This window comes from Andrographis paniculata, unplaced genomic scaffold (assembly GCF_009805555.1).
Source record: "Andrographis paniculata isolate CXL003 unplaced genomic scaffold, ASM980555v1 Contig45END, whole genome shotgun sequence".
Lineage (NCBI taxonomy): Eukaryota > Viridiplantae > Streptophyta > Magnoliopsida > Lamiales > Acanthaceae > Andrographis > Andrographis paniculata.
The window spans coordinates 3,019,639-3,036,567 of record NW_026137579.1 but is presented as its reverse complement, the minus strand read 5'-3'; the positions used below and the strand labels follow the sequence as shown (position 1 = coordinate 3,036,567).

The window sequence follows — 16,929 nt, the reverse complement described above, 5'->3', positions numbered from 1 at the left end:
GTTACCATGTATGGGGCTAAGAAAAAGAACATGGCTTTGAAGATATTAAATTTTCCCCATTTCGTTTAAATTTTCATCTGTAAATGAAACGGCTACAAGGCAATAATACGAGGGTAATTACAGATTCAGCATAGCCCACACCTACTAATTATTTTAAACAATTCAATTATCAATCAACCAGTTTTAATAATTCAACCTATAGCTAGAGCCAAACCAAATTGCTAATTCAGCTAGGGACTAATTAGTCCAGACACTAGCAAAGACTACATAAAATTGAATCTTTTTTAAACCAATTTTATCCATAAAGTTGAAAACTTTATAAAAACAAAGCTCCTCCTATCGCCATAAACTAAAAATCAAAGAAATCGAAGCACAAAACAAGCAGATAAATATATTAAGTAGTTCAATATAAAATATCATCAGAAACTCTCTATCAGTCAATAAAAGGGTCTAGAAATTAAACAGTACATACTCTTTCCCTATCTATAAGATCTCAGCAAGAACTTAAACTTAATAAATAACGTCACTCTCTGCCACTGAACAGCTGCTTTCACCTACAAACAAACAGCAGTAACTTTTAGTTTGTTAATTTAAGCCCTAAACGAACTAATTAAAGATATACAAACATCTAGCATGCAGATTTAATCATCATCATCTTCCATGATCGGATTCAAGGACAAGAAGGCATAGAAGCAGCAGCAGCAGCAGCCCAACTGTAGGGAGTCATCATGGCAGCTGGATTGTAGTCTTCCACGTTCAAAACATAGTTGCTGCACTCCCCAATTTGATTGCTAAGATTATTATTATTATTGTTGTTGATATTGTTATCAGTCTTGTCCAAGCTTGGAATGGATGTGCTCTCCACTGTTTCTTCCCCAGAGACTTCTGTGTACCCAGTAAACACTTGCTTCTTGCTCACCTGATCCTTGAGTATTGCCCTCAATGCAATGACCTAATCAAATTCCATCAGACAATAAAGGAACAGTAAAAGTCACGCAAAGAATTTGTTATAATGTTTACCACATTAGGTCATTATCTAATTATATTCATGTATCAGACAAAAACCCTAAAAAGATGCTGCAGTGTTGGTTTTTAACTTTGGACGAAAACGACATGTGAAGTTAGTGTTCCCCTCCCCTCCCCTTCCCTTAACTCGATCGTGCCAAAATTTGAAAGTTTGAAACATATATGCAGGCAGGCAGGTAGGCAGATTTCCCTTTTGGCCATTGAAAATTGAAATTGCTGTTTCTATGTTAGGGTAAGGGGAACCTGGCAGAGATATAACTTCTATGGCAGACATTTGCTTTCAAATGGCTACATTATATATATATATATATATATTTGGTTCGAAAGAGATTCATCAAAAGAGGCCTCCCCGATGATAAATATTTGTGTAGGCCAGTTTCATAAATAAGTTAGTGGCTTTTTTTCATATCCAACAGCTTCCAGGTTTTTTAATAGCCAGCAAATATTAAATGTAAGCATAAATGGTATGTCTGTGTCGTACCTCACAGTGAAAACCTAGAATTTGAAATAATAATAATAATGACGATAATAATTATCAATAAATTAATGAACAAGGGTTGATGATAAGACTGGTGGTGATTAAGGTGGAGGAAAGTACAAGTAATTAAGCGGTAGGTACATACCTCTTGCTGCAGCTTCTGCTTCTCCCTGGAAACAGCGTCGTACTCCTGTTTAAGCGCTTCGTACAAGCGCTCAAGCTGCTTTCCCTTCCACCGTGCCCGGCGGTTCTGGAACCAGACGGCGATCTGGCGCGGCTGCAGGCCGAGTTCCTTAGCCAGCTTCATTTTCCGGTCGGGGTCCAGCTTGATTTCCTCCTGGAAACTGTTTTCCAGCAACTCCAACTGCTCGGTGCTGAGCTTTTTCTTCTTGGGATCCTGACCGTAGATCATGTTCATACTGGCGTTGTTCTTGTCTGTGAGAGATGTTGGCAGCATTGTGTGCTGTGCTGTCTGCATCGATGCCTGCTTCATCTCCAAACCTCCTGCAAAGTGTAATTTTTTTTTTTAATTTTAGTAGAAGAAATTAAATACGAGACGAGTGTGAGAGAGTATCTGGAGAAAAAGTAAAAAAGCAGGTGGTGGTAATCAGAAAGTAGGCATGCAAGACAAAATATCTGATTAAAGACGATGATCGATGATCATGGGAGATGATAGTAGTACGGGTTTGTCAGACCAGCAGCAAAGGAAAAAACAAAACGAAAAAAAAAAAAAATACATCCACGGGAGGAAACCTAATTATATTGCTGGAAAAGCATCGAAATAATTTAACAGTTAGATTCGATCGACGTTCTTTTTCCTGAAATCACAGCAGCAAAATGCTACTGAAGAAGTTGGAACCTATCTACACCTCCTTCTGTTTGATTAGGGTTTCACGAAAACCCTTGATTTGGGATCATGGAATCATAGAATAATTGCTGAAACTTAAAATGGAAATTAAAGATTGATTGATATGAGAAGTGTACCTGAAAACTGATGATCGTAAGTGTAGTTGTAGAGAAAGCTTAAGGAATTCTCAGCAGGTCGAGAGACGAAAGGAACCCTAAAATTCCCATTCCAATCCATGCTGATTAGCTTTGTGGCTTTGCCCACCTGATCCTTTTCTTCCAAGAGAATTGATATATATATATATATATAATATTGTTGCAATTCAATTCCTCCGATGATCCTCTGATATATGAGTACTGAATAGCGAATACAAGTATATCTATGTATGCATGTATCTGTATATATATATATATATATATGACAGCAGAAGCAGAATGAATGGTGTGTTGGAAACAAGCTAAGGTGAAGGCTATGCTAAGCAGAAGACAACAACAACTATGGAGGAAGAAGGGCTTTTGGAAGCAGCTTTTCTTAGTTAGAATAATACATACATATATATATATGTATATGTATGTGTGTAGGTATGAATAGAGAGGGGGTGAAGGTGTGGGGGTGGGGGGGCGCAGGCAGGCAGGGAAAGGGAAGGGTGGCTTTTGTAAGGCTGGGAAGAGGGAAGGGATCTCTCTCTCTCTCTGTCTCTCTTTCTCTCACTCTAGAATTCTCTCTCTGCCCCTAACTTTGGATGCAACTAATAAATACTGGTGTAGCAGCAGCCAGCTACCATGCCATTCCAATTGCCATTGCCACTCCCACTCCCACTAATACTACACATATACATATAAATACATACATACATATATATATTGAATACATGTCTTTATTATTTATTAGAGTGTTTAAGATTGAGTGTGCTGCGTGTATGTCGGTTGGGTGAGAAGTGATGAGATCACAGAGTAAATACAATACATTTTACATATACATATATATATATATCATACATATATATATATATATGCAGTGTAGAGGTCGCGATCGATCCATCTGGTCCCGATTCTCAACCCCCTTCCCTAGATATGCCACTGACATTCTGCCTCCCCCTTTCTCACGCTACCTTATTATTTCGAGCTCCAGGGACCCCAACTCCCACTCCCACACCATCATCATCCCTCAATGCTCTGGAGTGTAGGCCCCGGATCAGGACATCAGGAATTAAGATCACACCAACAATATATACATACATATATATATATATATAATAACCTAACATCTCTCTGAGGATCGAATTGAAGTTCTTCTTTCTTTGTTCCTGTTCCCCCCTTTACGTGCACCGTCTGCTATTTTTTTACCCTTTTTTTCTCTTCTTCAGTCCTCATCCTCGTTTCTTTGTGATATATATATATATACATATATATTCTTCATATCATCATGATTAATACATGAGACTCAAATATCAAATTTACATAAAAACAAACACACACACACACACTAGTAGATCCTAACGGCTGCATTATATTCTGATTGATTTCTAAAATTAACTACTACTTTTTCACTGGGAAGCTGCCCCCAGGAGGGGAGGCCCCTTCTCTGCACTGCACTATGATCGTATTCTTCTTCTTATTATTATTATTATTGTGAGCATGCATATATATATATATATATATGTTTGATATGGTGTCCTCTTAAGATGGAAAATGGGATCAGTACACATAGAGTTGCAGGTCTCAGCAGTATCAGTAAACGACAAGTTTTAAGAAAAAAGCACAAGATCAGAAAAAAGAAAGTTTAATTGAATCCTGGTTTACATGTATATACATATATATGCATGGTTTGAGTTTTGGTTTGCCTGTATTAAAGTAAAGCTGGAATCAACCTTCCCTCTCACTGCAATGGCATTTAATGAATTTGATTCCAATTCAGTGATCCAATAAGAACAAACCCAACCATTAATTAGATGATGCCATATGACAAATACAGAACTCATCATCCATCTTATGTACCTCCTGTATTTTACTTTTCTTTTTCAAAAAAAATATATATTATTATTATTATTATTATTATTGAGATTTGCATCTTAACCCCTGTACTTTTGGATTTTGCCAGTGAAGCTCATGCATGTGCCACACTAATTAATTAGCTAGAAGCTATATATATTTATATATATATATATATATTACTAACCACCTCATTTAATTTATAAAACCTATTATTTAATTTACCAAACTCTTGTTGCCTTTGACTCTCACCTAACATTTTTCAAAAACTTTTCATGGAAGTAACTGTTACTAATCTCTTGATAATGACATTATAAATCTTGAGAGAATACTTTTATTTTTTTGAATCAATTAATAAAGTTGAGTTAGTGCAGAATTTAGAGAGAGTATTTATCTGACAAAGTTAATTTGGGCCCGAATTTTAATTTTCAAAATTAATGAAGACGAAGATGTAAAATAGGATGGGTACTTTTTCTGCCAACCAATTCTTCTGCAGCTTCAATAGCAAATTAAATAATTGTCCAGTTGTCCTATTGAACTAACAAAATTTAGGGTCAAGTTGATGATTCCTGAATGTGTGTGTAGAACTTTGAAATTTCCATACCAAGAAAGTTCAAATAATTTGGCAAATTCGTAATGATTGGAGAGGAAATATTTTCTTTATTTTCTAAATGGTAGCCGTAAAGGAAACCTCTCTTCACCCAAATATAGATAAAGCCATAAATAAAGTTGCCCTTAATTTCCACAATATTTAATAAATAAAATAAAATAAAAATTTGCCTCACTTTATTGTCCACCTCAAATCTCAGTTACACGCAGCTGCCTATTTGCACGTTAATTTAATTCACAAATTTATTATCACTCTTCCATATTCAATTTGTTGTAAATATACAGAGACACACACTTCTCTCTTTCTATATATATATATATATATATATTTATAGAGAGAGAGAGAGATAGAGAGGAGAGTAAAAATGGAGTTAAGAGTTTTGTCCGGGATAATAAATATTTCTCCACACAAATAATTACTGCCTCAACCCCCGCAATGAAAGAGAAGAGATAGTTAATAAACATGTTCCTGCAACGTTCATGTCTTGAGTGCTTTGTCCAAAAATCATCATGAAACATGTAAGTAATCCATCACATTAAATAATCTACTGTAAGAGAATATGGGCTGTAGAAAAAATTCAATTAAAACACGCAATCAAGAAAGGACGTGGACAACCAACACCAACGGGCACCGCGGCGTCTAGGATCATATATATATTAGTTGTTCTTAACTAATATATATAGATACATAGATAGATATAGAAGCAAGCATATATATAGGTACACATTGGCTTGGCACCCATCCCTTGTAATAACTGTGTAGTTCAACCAAGGATGCTGCTATCTATCTATGTTGTAATGTATATATGATGTCTCTGTTGTTTCGCAATCGCAGTTGGAATAGCACCGACTGTGTCATAAATTACGCAGACATTAGTAAATGAAGGAGAGTACCTGTTGGAACTTAGCTCCCAACTCCCAACCACATCGGACATACATAAAAATCAGCAAACTGACTCGCCCGCCTCGCAAGCATTTATGATGTCTTTTCCTTCCATGAATCCCTCCCTCCATCAATCCACCTGTTCTTGTTTCTTTCTGATCATCAAACACTGTCAGATCTATGTTAACCAACATTAATTAATTCATGTGATAACAAGAATTATTGCTGTCTATGTCTAATTGCACATTGAAATTTAAATATACCATTCATGTTTGGGATCATCGTCTCCGTTCAATCCAGCTTTCAATAGATAAAAAGTCATGTCAATTCTTCCAAAAGCATAAACCAGAATAGGTGATTGTCAATTCACTTCCATGTGTTGTTTCTTTCATAAGACATGGAATGTGTATATATAGTACATATTAGAGATGTGTCAAAAATAACCAGCCGATTATGTTCCAGGCAGTTCGCCAAATGAAGAAACGATTATTGCTCCATCTGTTGGAGAAAATGTCACATGGAAAAACTTTGATCTTGTAGGGGGTTTTGTTACTTTAGTCTTCCAGTTCTATGATCTTTACAACGGATGCATCCCCTACCTTCTGGCACACCACAACTCGATCGTGTGACTTGATGACTCCAGAGGCTTTTCCGTGATCAAGTGCAACCCTTAGAACCGACTCGTTAGTTGCATTTGTCGACTCAGCCTGAAAGTCAAAGATAGACAATGAATTATATGAAATTCTCTTAGCCGGAGATAGTATCTGGAAAATAAGCAGGTTTTATTTTAGGAAATTTGATCTTCAAATAACTTACTGGATGTCGAGGATCAGCCAGCAGTGGGAAGAGGCCGCGTACTATAAGTGATTGCCTTGCCTGTTGTATCGACAACATGCATTATAGCTTATTAGGAATAATGGCTTTACTAGAGTTAAAAGATCAATATGGAATCCCAGCAAAGCATAAGTGTGTAGCAACAACAACACAGTGAAAAATAATTTCACTTATCTAATAGATCTTTATATGTATTTACTGATTATAAATTACAGAATACGTGCAAATATTCTTTCCACGCCAACTTTTAGATTATGCAGGGAATTCCATTCAATATGTAATCAAGGCATGCATTTACATTCTCAGCTTATAGCCAATGGGTGTGAATTATTATGAGCCAATTCAATGATGTCATCAATTGCATTTTTGGCCAGTATGATGCATAGTACCGTTGTAACTTAAAATAGAATGGATTTGGAAAGTGCATACCTCAAATGCACCACTAAAACTCCATCTCAATTGATTAGACTTGAGACGAGGGATCACAACTGACAAAACAGGCATTGCTGGCCTATACTTCGCTATCAATCTGAATTTAACAGGAAAATAAATGAAATATCGGGATAGAATCAACAAATCAAAGCCATTGAACACACTAAATACAGTGAAACGAGGGCATATAAGACTCTTATATTACCTAGCGGCCCTTCCAGAAGAGGTAAAACATATGATCACAGATGCCTTCACTTTCAGGGCAGCCCGAACCTGAAAAAGAGATGGACAAACATCTTGCTTAAATTTATTTGCTTGAATAAGAACACAAGCTTTTCATCAAGTCATGTTTTCCCTCAACAATTTCTCTCTTCCCATGCTACTTACTGCAGATGATGCAATAGACTCCAAGTGGGTCATTGGTTCACCAACAAATTTTACAGTCCTCTTGAAGTATTGGTCTTGGTTGAAAACCTTCTCGGCCTGCAAAATCATGATATATAGTATGGAAGTTCTGTTCGATCAATACTTGTCAATTGCCAACTTATTAAATAGTCACTTGAAAAATGACTCCAACAGGGTTCCTAATGTATTATATCCCCTTCTATAAGAAGGGACATTCCCATAAGGTGTCAAAGATCAACGTCATGCCACAAAAATAAAGGTCACACATATTAATAACCTAGTCCACAATTCATTAAAAGCATATAGCATATGGAAATTCACAAATTTTGAAACTTTAACACAGCCTATAAAAAACTAACAAGAATGTCTCCACCTCTTGGATGACAACTGCTAATGTATTCTTACCTCAGCACAAATTTTGCCAACTGTAGAAATAGTTTCAACAGGGTATAATCCTCGTAATGTCTCAGCTCCAAGAAGAATTGCATCGCATCCTGAAATGCATATATAGATGTATATCACAGGTTTGAGCTCACAGATAGCCTTCAATGATCACATGCAATTTATGATGGGAGAACATATATGTATATATATTTACCATCTAAAACAGCATTAGCAACATCAGTTGCCTCCGCACGAGTTGGTCTGAGATTGTCGGTCATGCTATCAACAACACGAGTAACCACAGCTGGCTTACCAGCCATGTTACACTTGTAAACAGCAGATTTTTGAAACAAGAACACCTGCAACCAAAGAGAATCACTAAATATGATTCTAAATAATCAAATTATGAACATTAAGAAATTCAGATAATCAAACTATTGCAAACCAAAGACACCACTTGATAAGCATCAAATGGGAAATTTTCAATTACTACATAACAAACTACCAGAAAGCATAATAATAATAATAATAAATAAATAAAGTGATCTGCAAGTGCTAGTAGTCTGATCACTCAAACTAACATGTGGCAATAAATATATTCTGGAATATTTTAAAAAGGTGTAAAGAAGAAGAAAAATGATCCCATCTGCCTCCTAACATCTAACAATAGCAACTAACCTTCTCGGGAGGTAAATCAATACCAAGATTCCCACGGGAAAGAATGATGCCATCTGCCTCCTGCAGGATCTCATCAAAATGGTTTAACCCCTGCAAGCAGAAAGTGAATGAAAACATAAGCTTGTCAAGTATTGTACAATCTCTATTAGCTGCAAGCTATCATACAGCCAAGCTATTTTCTTCATTCATTTACGATAACATATGGTTTGTAAAATTCACCTCAACATTTTCAATTTTTGCTAAGATTTGAGTCTGACTTAGATCACCTAGTTTGGAGAGATATTCCCGAGCCTGAATCAACAAATCCGTCAAGAAGTCAATTAGGAAAAGAATAACAGCACATCATCTATATTATAAACTAAGAACAAAAAATTTTTAAAAAAAAATGCCTCCTTTTTCCCACGGTACCTCACGAACATCTTCTGCATGGCGTGTATAAGACAATGAAAGAAAATCAATTTTGTTTATAACACCCCATGAGCTGATTACCTGAAATAAACTAGATACGTTACAATAAGCAATAAATGTATCAGGTGAAACATACACCCATAGATGATTAGTTTCAAGATAGGTTCAAAGAACAAATAATAAAGACAACAATTAAGAAGAAAAAATGCATTAGGCCTAGAATAGTGAAAGGAAGAATTTTTCTTCGTTTGTTCTTCCTGGCATTATGCCGGTCCTTAGCTACCATACAGATAGAACCAAGTTACTGCTAAAAAAATTTCTCTTCATGAACTCACCATACTATAAGTTTCTCTCAATCACTTCAATGGTTAAATCTGAATCACATAAAATACATATATATATATATATATATTATGTTTAATTTCTGTTATTTTCTGATGTGTATATCTTCTATTACATACCAATAGTGAAAGCCAGGTTGTAGACCTAATACTACTGCATCCACTAGTCAGTCAAAAAGCCAACCTCACACTGACACGAGATAGCGAACCATCAAAGTATACAGAGGCATGTTTCCAATATTCACCTGCTTATCCTTCTCAGATAGAGTGGGCAGATCAATACGAACTTGTGATGCGTGCAATGTAAACAATGATCCAGCCAATGTTGCTGAATTCTTGACTACACAAATTATGTCATCGCCGTTCACTTCATTTACCTGCCCAACCAAAAAGATTAGTATGCAACAACAGGTTAAGAAGCTGCTTACTTGATCACATGTTAAGGGAAACAGAGAAAACTTTGTATTGTTGTTCAATCATTGAAATCATATTAGAGAAAGGTGGAACAGAGTGTAACTAGATGTTTCATATTAAAACTATACGCTTCAATGGATGCAACAAATAGAAAGACCATATGTATGAAAACACAATGATAAAGTGGAAACAAGTAAATAACCGAATCACTTGGGAGTTGGACTCAGAATACCTCAAGCCAAACAGATGTAGTTTCACTTCCTGTAAAGAGGTATTGACCAATAAATATGGTGTCTCCTTTCTTCACTGCCTGCAAGTATATCAGATATAATGAGAAAGGTTAACTAGTATCAACTACCAGGAACACTGTTAGACACTGAAAATGGTAATTTTGACTCCATGTATACTTATGAATGATTTGGTGTACGTCAGTGCGCAAACATGTCATGCCAGCACCTAATTCATGAATCAAGTCTGTTATTATACAGGTACACTTAAGTATTGGAATTACGATTTGTCCTAAAGAGTTATATTCCTTTAAATGCGAATGAAAGATGGGATTGCAAGAACATATAATGCAGTAGAGTACTCATAAATCGAATGTGTTTTTCAATATTTGTTAAGACGAGAAAAGACATCCAAGCATTTTCTGAGTCTAGATACTTCCTTTGAATGAGGCACTCCTCCTCTGAGTGAACAATTTGAATCAAGTCTCTTTGTGAATACTTTGGTTAAATTCACAACTTCCAAGATAAAATTGAATCCTCATGCGTCTTAAAAATTATCACTATCCACTACCATATACACTCATTAAGTAGTTTATATAGAGGTCAATTCCAGTATTAATATTTTATCTCAAGAAAACCATGAAAAAAATATGGCTATGTATGTATAAACCTTGGCGAGTCCAGCAAAGTTGATAGGCAAAACTTCAGAAGAAGCTTCTTGACCTTGGTCAGGTGTCAGAGTTACATTGTCATCGGCCTTGAGAGTAATTGCCTTCTCGCTTTTATTAACCACCTGTAACTCAGGGCCCACCGTATCCAGCATGACCTACAAGAACAGAAACTAAAAAATAAGAAGAAAGAAACAAAGAAACAAATTCATAGACCACGTTGTTCGTTTATACAGACAAAAAAAGTCGATTTCCAAAACATTGTTGGAAGAGCAACACTTCACTTTCCAAACATAACATTAACCCCTAATTTTGCAACGCTGTTAAGGAAAATGGACCTCATGATAATCATTAACAATAAACGGGAAATTCACAAGTTCACTACGAAAGAATCCAGTGAAACACATACAGCACAAAGTTTCTTAGAGCTCTTAACAGCAGCCTTCAAATTCTCCAGAGTTGCCTGATGATACTCGGCATCGCCCCATGAAAAATCAAATCTTGCCACTGCAGGGTTAATAATATAAATTAATAAATACATAAATAAAAATCGAGAGAGGGAATAACCAAAAAATTACGAAATACAGAGAAAAATACGAGACACCACTTACCAGATAGTCCAGCCTTTAAACAAGAAGAAATAACTTCAGCAGATCGAGAACGCGGGCCCAACGTGCCGACGATCTTCGTCATCGCCGGGAAGAAACTCTGCATCCGATCACACAAGATTACTCATCGGAGCACAAAACACTAGTGCAAATACAATAACTATCATACGAACAGAGAAGCAAGTCGCAAAAACCCTAGCACAGCATAAAAATCTTAAAAGAAAAAGGCGAAGCAATAAACAAAAAAACCCACCGCTTTGGATGGCTCCAGAATGGTTGCCATCCTGATCGGTTCCTCGAGTAGAAGATGACTGGAATGCATTGTCAAGTGATTACAGATTCCGACTGACTCCTCGTCCGGGATGAAATCGAATGGTAGAAACTAGAAACTCTCCTCGTTGCGTTGCTCTTTGGCCTTCACAGAGACGAAAAGCCAAAGCCAAAGCCAAAGCGAGGGTCAGAGTAAAACCACTTTCCGAGCGCAAGAATATAGGGAAGGATTTGTTTCCTCTCTCGACTGTTTTCCACGACTTTCATCAGTTCATGTGTGGAGATTTTTATTCATCATTTAAAAAAAAAAATTTTAAAAATATATGTATTACTATAATTTAAATATTTTTTTTATATATATATAAAATATCTCAATAAAATTATTTTTAAAATTTTTAAAACTTACAAAAGTTCTATGCAAACTACTAACAAAATAAAATAATTAATGAAATTTTCCTTATAGATAGCTTTATAAAGGAAAAATAGGTTAAGGACCGGAATATGGCATATCCCATGAAGTGTGTGCCACGCGTCATAGCGCGTGTGGGCAAACTCAATTGTGGGAAATTAGAAATATATGCTCAATATTAATCACAAAGTGGCCAAAACCTATCTGCAATTAAATTCGGGAATTTGAATTTTGAGTGAATAATAAAAATTTTGAATTTAAATAGTTATACGATGTGATATAAATAGGTACTGATGATGTGATATTTTTAATATAAAATTAATTTTTAGTATAATATAAAAAATTAAAAAATAAATTTTTAATTTAGTATTAAAAAAAAATGAATAATATATTTGAAGAAAAATTCACCAAACAAACAAACTCTAAATGATCAAGTAAACTTCCCTCTCTCTATTCCATTTTATAAAAAAGAAAACATTCAATACTATGAACAAACCGTCCCTCAAAATCCAATCAAGGCGTCACGCAATGTTACAAAAAATTAAATATATAAATATATTTACATTTTACAATGTTATTTGTTCGATGTTTGAATTTTGAGTTGGAATTTGAATATTAAAAATTTTAAATTTGAATAATTGTACGATGTGATATAAATAGGTATTGATGTGATTTTTTTGATGAAAAATTAATTTTTAGTATAATATAAAAAATGAAAAATAGTTGTTTAATTTTATATTTTAAAAAAAATAAAATTAGATGAATAGTATAAATCCAATTCTCAAACAAACAAACCGTTAGATTATTAATATCATTGGCAGTCATACTTTTCTCCGCATGACTTTTCTTTTTTCTCTTCGTTGCCCGGCATTTAATTTATACTATTAATTAGAAAGTTCAATTACATTGATCATAGTACTAATACAATTAATCAAACTTAATTTAAAATTTGCGTCCTAAGCTTCGTTTAGAATGGCGGGGGCCCACTTTCGGCGTGCCCAATTTTTAATATTGATTGATAATGTGTGGGTCCCTCTAAAATAGGGTAGGGTTGGCGTGGTTGACTTAAGTAAGTGTCGTGGACTCTCCAACAACATTATTGTGCAAGCATTGCATACATATGCACGCGGACAAGCAGAATCCGAGGAGGAAAGACTATTTACATATGTCAATTTGTCCATGCAAATTTAGAATTTGAAGACAGGCCAATTCCCACAAAACTACTGCAATGACAAAATAAAACTGATGATGGAACGAAAGGAACATAATAGGAATCGATGAATCCCTCAAACTACACTTGCTTACTAGTTAGTCAGTAGTAGTGCAAGAATAACAAACAATTAACACATATCATCTTCTCAACACAATTGACGCACAAACTGCATTCCAAAAAAACAAGTGGATGAACAAACTCATCCATCAGAAAGCCTCCTCCGTGGTGGCCAGCGACGGCGAGAGCGAATTACGCGACTCGTCGTAATCCTCCCCAAGCGGCGACTGCTCCACCCGTATCTCCTCGATCATCTTCACCACTTCCGCCATCGTAGGCCTCTTCTCCGCCTGCGCAGCCACGCAGGCCATCGCTACGTGGAGCGTCGACACCAACTCCTCCTCGATGTTCTTGTACCTCAACAATTCTTTATCGAAAACTTCGGCAGTCCACTCGTCCCGCACCACTGACTGAACCCATTTCGGCAAGTCCATCGACACTTCGTTGTCCTCGTCTTTCGAAGCACGCCGACCGGGCGATCGATGCTCCGAAGGAGCCCTGCCTGTCAGCACCTCAAGAAGAAGAACGCCGAAGCTGTAAACATCCGCCATTTGCGACAGCCTCTTCGTTTCGATCTGCTCCGGCGCCTTGTAGCCTCCCAATCGGGCCACGGCGTGGACTGGGTTCAAGAGCAACGACAACCCGAAATCAGAAATGCAAGCCATTCCATTCTTGTCTAGAAGAACATTCGATGACTTGATATTGCCATGAGGGATTCTTGAAGCTGCGTACTCATGGTGGATTCTTTCCAGCCCCCGAGCAGCCCCTAGAACCAATCCAATCCGCGTTGTCCAATCCAACGGAATTCGACCCGATCCTCGGTTCCCTGTCAGAAATCAATTTCCAATTCATAGATCTTTGCACATTGTTAGAAAAAAGTAACCTTTTTTAATTTTATCTTACCATGAAGAAGTGAATGCAGGCTGCCATTAGGCATATAATCGTAAACGAGCAATTTCTCTTCTCTTGCATAGTAATAAGCTCTGAATCTGACCACATTTGGATGCCGGAGCTTCCCGATCACGTCCATGTACTGCTCGAACTCTGTCCTGGCACAAGGATTTGAATCTTTCAGCCTTTTCACTGCCACTGTACATCCGTCGTCAAGAACAGCCTTGTACACTGTCCCCAGGCTGCCTTTCCCAAGCATCTCGGCTGAAGCTCGGAGAAGATCCTCCAGCTCAAACTGGTTTTTCCTGTCGAAAAACACGAGCTTGCTCTTATCGGTGGCATTGGTGCCATCGCTTTCTGCACCGCCATTGTTGGCGTACACTCGCTTCTCGCTCGAGTAGCTGCTGCTCCTCCTTTTCCCGCCCTCGCTGTCCGCCATGGAACTTGTGTCCTTGGAGTACTTCCCGCAGCAATAGGCGACGGCGAAGGAGGCGATCACTAGTAATAGAACTGAATTCGCCACTGCTACAGCGACAATGGCTCCGTTGCTCAGTTTCTTGTGATGCTTGTTTGATGGATCTTCGATTGTAGCCGGAGTTGTCGCCGGCAAGGAGCTGGGGTTTGACGGCACGGTTTCCGACGCCGACGATGGCGGCTTTCCGGTGTAGGAACATTTGGGGAAAGGGCCGTTCCCGCAGAGGCCTTCGTTGCCGGAAAAACTGGACTCCCCAAATCGGGATATTAAGCTCTTCGACACCTTCCCATACAGCTCGTTGTTAGAAAAATTCAATTCCTTTAGCTGCTGAAACGAATCAAGAAATTTGGGGATTGTCCCGGTGAGCTCGTTATTCTGGAGGTGGAGTGTCATTAACCGAGTAAGATTGGAGAGCTGAGTCGGAATTTCGCCACGGAGGTTGTTGTTCGACAGATCGAGGCGGAGCAGGCGGTGGAGGGCGGCCAATTCGGTCGGTATGTCGCCGGAAAAGTCGTTTTCCGATAGGTAAACGAGCTTCAAGTTCAGACATTGTGCAATGGGCACGAGTGTGCCGTTCAGGCGGTTGCCGCGGAGGTCGAGGAGGCGGAGCTGGTCGAGCGAGGCTAGCGCGTCGACGGGGCCGCGGAGGTTGAGGAACGGCAGCGTGACGGCGGTTACACGGCCGTTGGTGCAGTTAACACCGACCCAATTGGCGGCGCATGCGTCGGAGAGCGCCGCGGTGGTTGTCCAATTTGAGAGAAGCGTGGCGTGCGGATCGGTCTGGGAGCGAAACAGAGAGAGCGCCGCCGTGTCATTACCCGCCTCCGCCGCAGCAACCGGCGCCGGGAGGAAAAAGAATAAGAAAATTGAGAAGAAGAAGAGTTCCATTTGTAAGAATAGAGCGGCAATTGTGTGCATGGGATAAATAAATAAATACTCCTACTAGGAACCCTTATTTGAAAAAAAAAAAAAGACATCTTTAAAAGAAAACAAGACCAGCAAAAGTGGGTTATGATTTGTACTAATGAATGCCAAATTAGAATGATTACAAAGGTGGGTTTTCTTTTTATAAAACCATGATTAATATTAACTAATGAATTAATTTAGTGTGGGAATGAATGATTAAAGAGGGGGTGGGGTGAGGGCATTATGATAGCATGCCTCTAAGCTGTTCTCCATGACAGAAAATGGAGAAATCACTCAAAAAGTGTATGTTTTGTGCAAAGGAAAAGTGGGATGGAATAACAATGAATATGATGGCAAGGAGACAGCCTTTTTTGTGCTTTTAATTACAACAAAACAGCACAGCCTTCAAGAATTCTACAACATTCTTGGATCAATCCTCACCGTCCGTAGCGTTGACCAACGGTGTCGATCATCTCGCACTCATCAGTCAATTAAAATAATTAATTTGACTTGAGCATTGATTGATAATTTAGACATAGCTTTCTTGTTCATTTTATTTATTTGTTTCTTATCCAATAACTTCTATCAATATTATCTCTGTGCTGTGCTTTGTTCTGTTTTCTATTTTTCGAGGGGAATTGTAAAAAGTACAAAGTCAGTATTGAAGTTTCGCTTTCTTTTCCTTTATTGAAATGTTTTTTTGACAGAGGCAATAAGGTTGGTTTGAGTGAGATTGAAGCAAAGCAGTGTTTGGGCAATCCAACACGTACAGGTTAACATGCAATTGCTGTAACATCCACCGACAATAAATTCAACTACTCGAGGCTACACTAACTAGTTGTGTGTGTGTGTGTAATAACATATGATGAACAGAACAGTATGAATTAATAGAGAATGACAGGGAGGCTGGCAGCTTTGGTTCTTGAGCAACAGCAACAGCTGATGGGCCATAACATTAACCGTGCAGTCAAACTGACAAAACAGTTGGTTTAAGATTCTTGCACCCATGCATAATATATGACACCCATCCACCTTCATCAATTTCTTTTCATTGCAATTTATGTCAAAATTAATACTCTTCGCGCATACAATTTTATTTTCACTTTTTATTATTATTATTATTATTATTATTATTATCATTAAGAAATATTTTCATTTTTTTCATAAATTTTTTTAAAAAATTAATATAAAAAAAAAACAAATTTTAAGAAAAGATACACTTACATTAAAATGTGTATCCAAATTTCACTTTTCTTTTAAATTGTCATAAAAACAAGTTCCCATTTTTTAATTAATTAAAAAATACATATCCATGTTAATATTTTGAGAAGGAATTATTTTAATCAATGGGACACAAATAGTATGTAAACCATAGTCGTTACTTTTTGAAAATAGAATTGAACTAACTAGGTAAAGTTGCTAAATAAATTAGGTAGTTCGGCCAAATTAATTTTGACTTGATTGGTTAACTAACA

General features: G+C 37.2%; 3 protein-coding genes across 7 annotated transcripts; all 3 read right to left on the bottom strand.

Annotated features, from left to right (window-relative positions):
* Positions 1 to 378: 378 nt before the first annotated feature.
* On the bottom strand, positions 379 to 6,245 carry LOC127251756 (homeobox-leucine zipper protein ATHB-22-like). 5 transcript variants are annotated; one of them, XM_051275609.1, is made up of 6 exons: positions 6,098 to 6,233; positions 5,846 to 6,012; positions 2,489 to 2,621; positions 1,650 to 2,008; positions 627 to 952; positions 379 to 554 (listed from the first exon to the last, which is right to left on the bottom strand). In XM_051275609.1, exons 1-5 carry the CDS (start codon positions 6,114 to 6,116, stop codon positions 671 to 673), a joined length of 960 nt encoding a protein of 319 aa, XP_051131566.1. In that variant the 5' UTR covers positions 6,117 to 6,233; the 3' UTR covers positions 379 to 554; positions 627 to 670. The 5 variants fall into 5 exon arrangements, with proteins under 5 accessions (XP_051131566.1, XP_051131568.1, XP_051131569.1 ...); XM_051275611.1 differs by having other exon boundaries at positions 379 to 952; positions 5,846 to 5,989; positions 6,098 to 6,245; XM_051275610.1 differs by having other exon boundaries at positions 380 to 952; positions 5,846 to 6,003; positions 6,098 to 6,241.
* Positions 6,121 to 11,782, bottom strand: LOC127251755 (pyruvate kinase 1, cytosolic). The gene is made up of 16 exons (XM_051275606.1): positions 11,487 to 11,782; positions 11,237 to 11,333; positions 11,035 to 11,132; positions 10,628 to 10,783; positions 9,963 to 10,040; positions 9,562 to 9,693; positions 8,976 to 9,056; positions 8,787 to 8,858; positions 8,568 to 8,657; positions 8,104 to 8,248; positions 7,911 to 7,999; positions 7,488 to 7,583; positions 7,306 to 7,373; positions 7,098 to 7,197; positions 6,651 to 6,710; positions 6,121 to 6,541 (listed from the first exon to the last, which is right to left on the bottom strand). The coding sequence occupies exons 1-16, from the start codon at positions 11,553 to 11,555 to the stop codon at positions 6,389 to 6,391; spliced, it is 1,584 nt and encodes a 527-aa protein (XP_051131563.1). The 5' UTR covers positions 11,556 to 11,782; the 3' UTR covers positions 6,121 to 6,388.
* A 1,279-nt stretch (positions 11,783 to 13,061) lies between these two features.
* On the bottom strand, positions 13,062 to 15,483 carry LOC127252275 (leucine-rich repeat receptor-like protein kinase PXC1). The gene is made up of 2 exons (XM_051276397.1): positions 14,086 to 15,483; positions 13,062 to 14,008 (listed from the first exon to the last, which is right to left on the bottom strand). Exons 1-2 carry the CDS (start codon positions 15,464 to 15,466, stop codon positions 13,332 to 13,334), a joined length of 2,058 nt encoding a protein of 685 aa, XP_051132354.1. The 5' UTR covers positions 15,467 to 15,483; the 3' UTR covers positions 13,062 to 13,331.
* Between the last annotated feature and the right edge of the window lie 1,446 nt (positions 15,484 to 16,929).

Bases quoted from the DNA above. Each gene is read 5' to 3' on its own strand.
- LOC127251756 (XM_051275609.1), bottom strand. The intron at 2,622-5,845 runs GTACTCTCCTTC...TTGGAAGAAAAG, and splicing joins TGGGAGCTAAGTTCCAACAG to GATCAGGTGGGCAAAGCCAC. The intron at 2,009-2,488 runs GTACACTTCTCA...TACACTTTGCAG, and splicing joins TTACGATCATCAGTTTTCAG to GAGGTTTGGAGATGAAGCAG.
- LOC127251755 (XM_051275606.1), bottom strand. From the start codon at position 11,555: ATGCATTCCAGTCATCTTCTACTCGAGGAACCGATCAGGATGGCAACC. The intron at 11,334-11,486 runs GTGGGTTTTTTT...GATCGGATGCAG, and splicing joins TTCTGGAGCCATCCAAAGCG to AGTTTCTTCCCGGCGATGAC. The intron at 8,249-8,567 runs GTTAGTTGCTAT...CTTTGGTTGCAG, and splicing joins TTGATTTACCTCCCGAGAAG to GTGTTCTTGTTTCAAAAATC.
- LOC127252275 (XM_051276397.1), bottom strand. From the start codon at position 15,466: ATGCACACAATTGCCGCTCTATTCTTACAAATGGAACTCTTCTTCTTC. The intron at 14,009-14,085 runs GTAAGATAAAAT...GATTTCTGACAG, and splicing joins CCTGCATTCACTTCTTCATG to GGAACCGAGGATCGGGTCGA.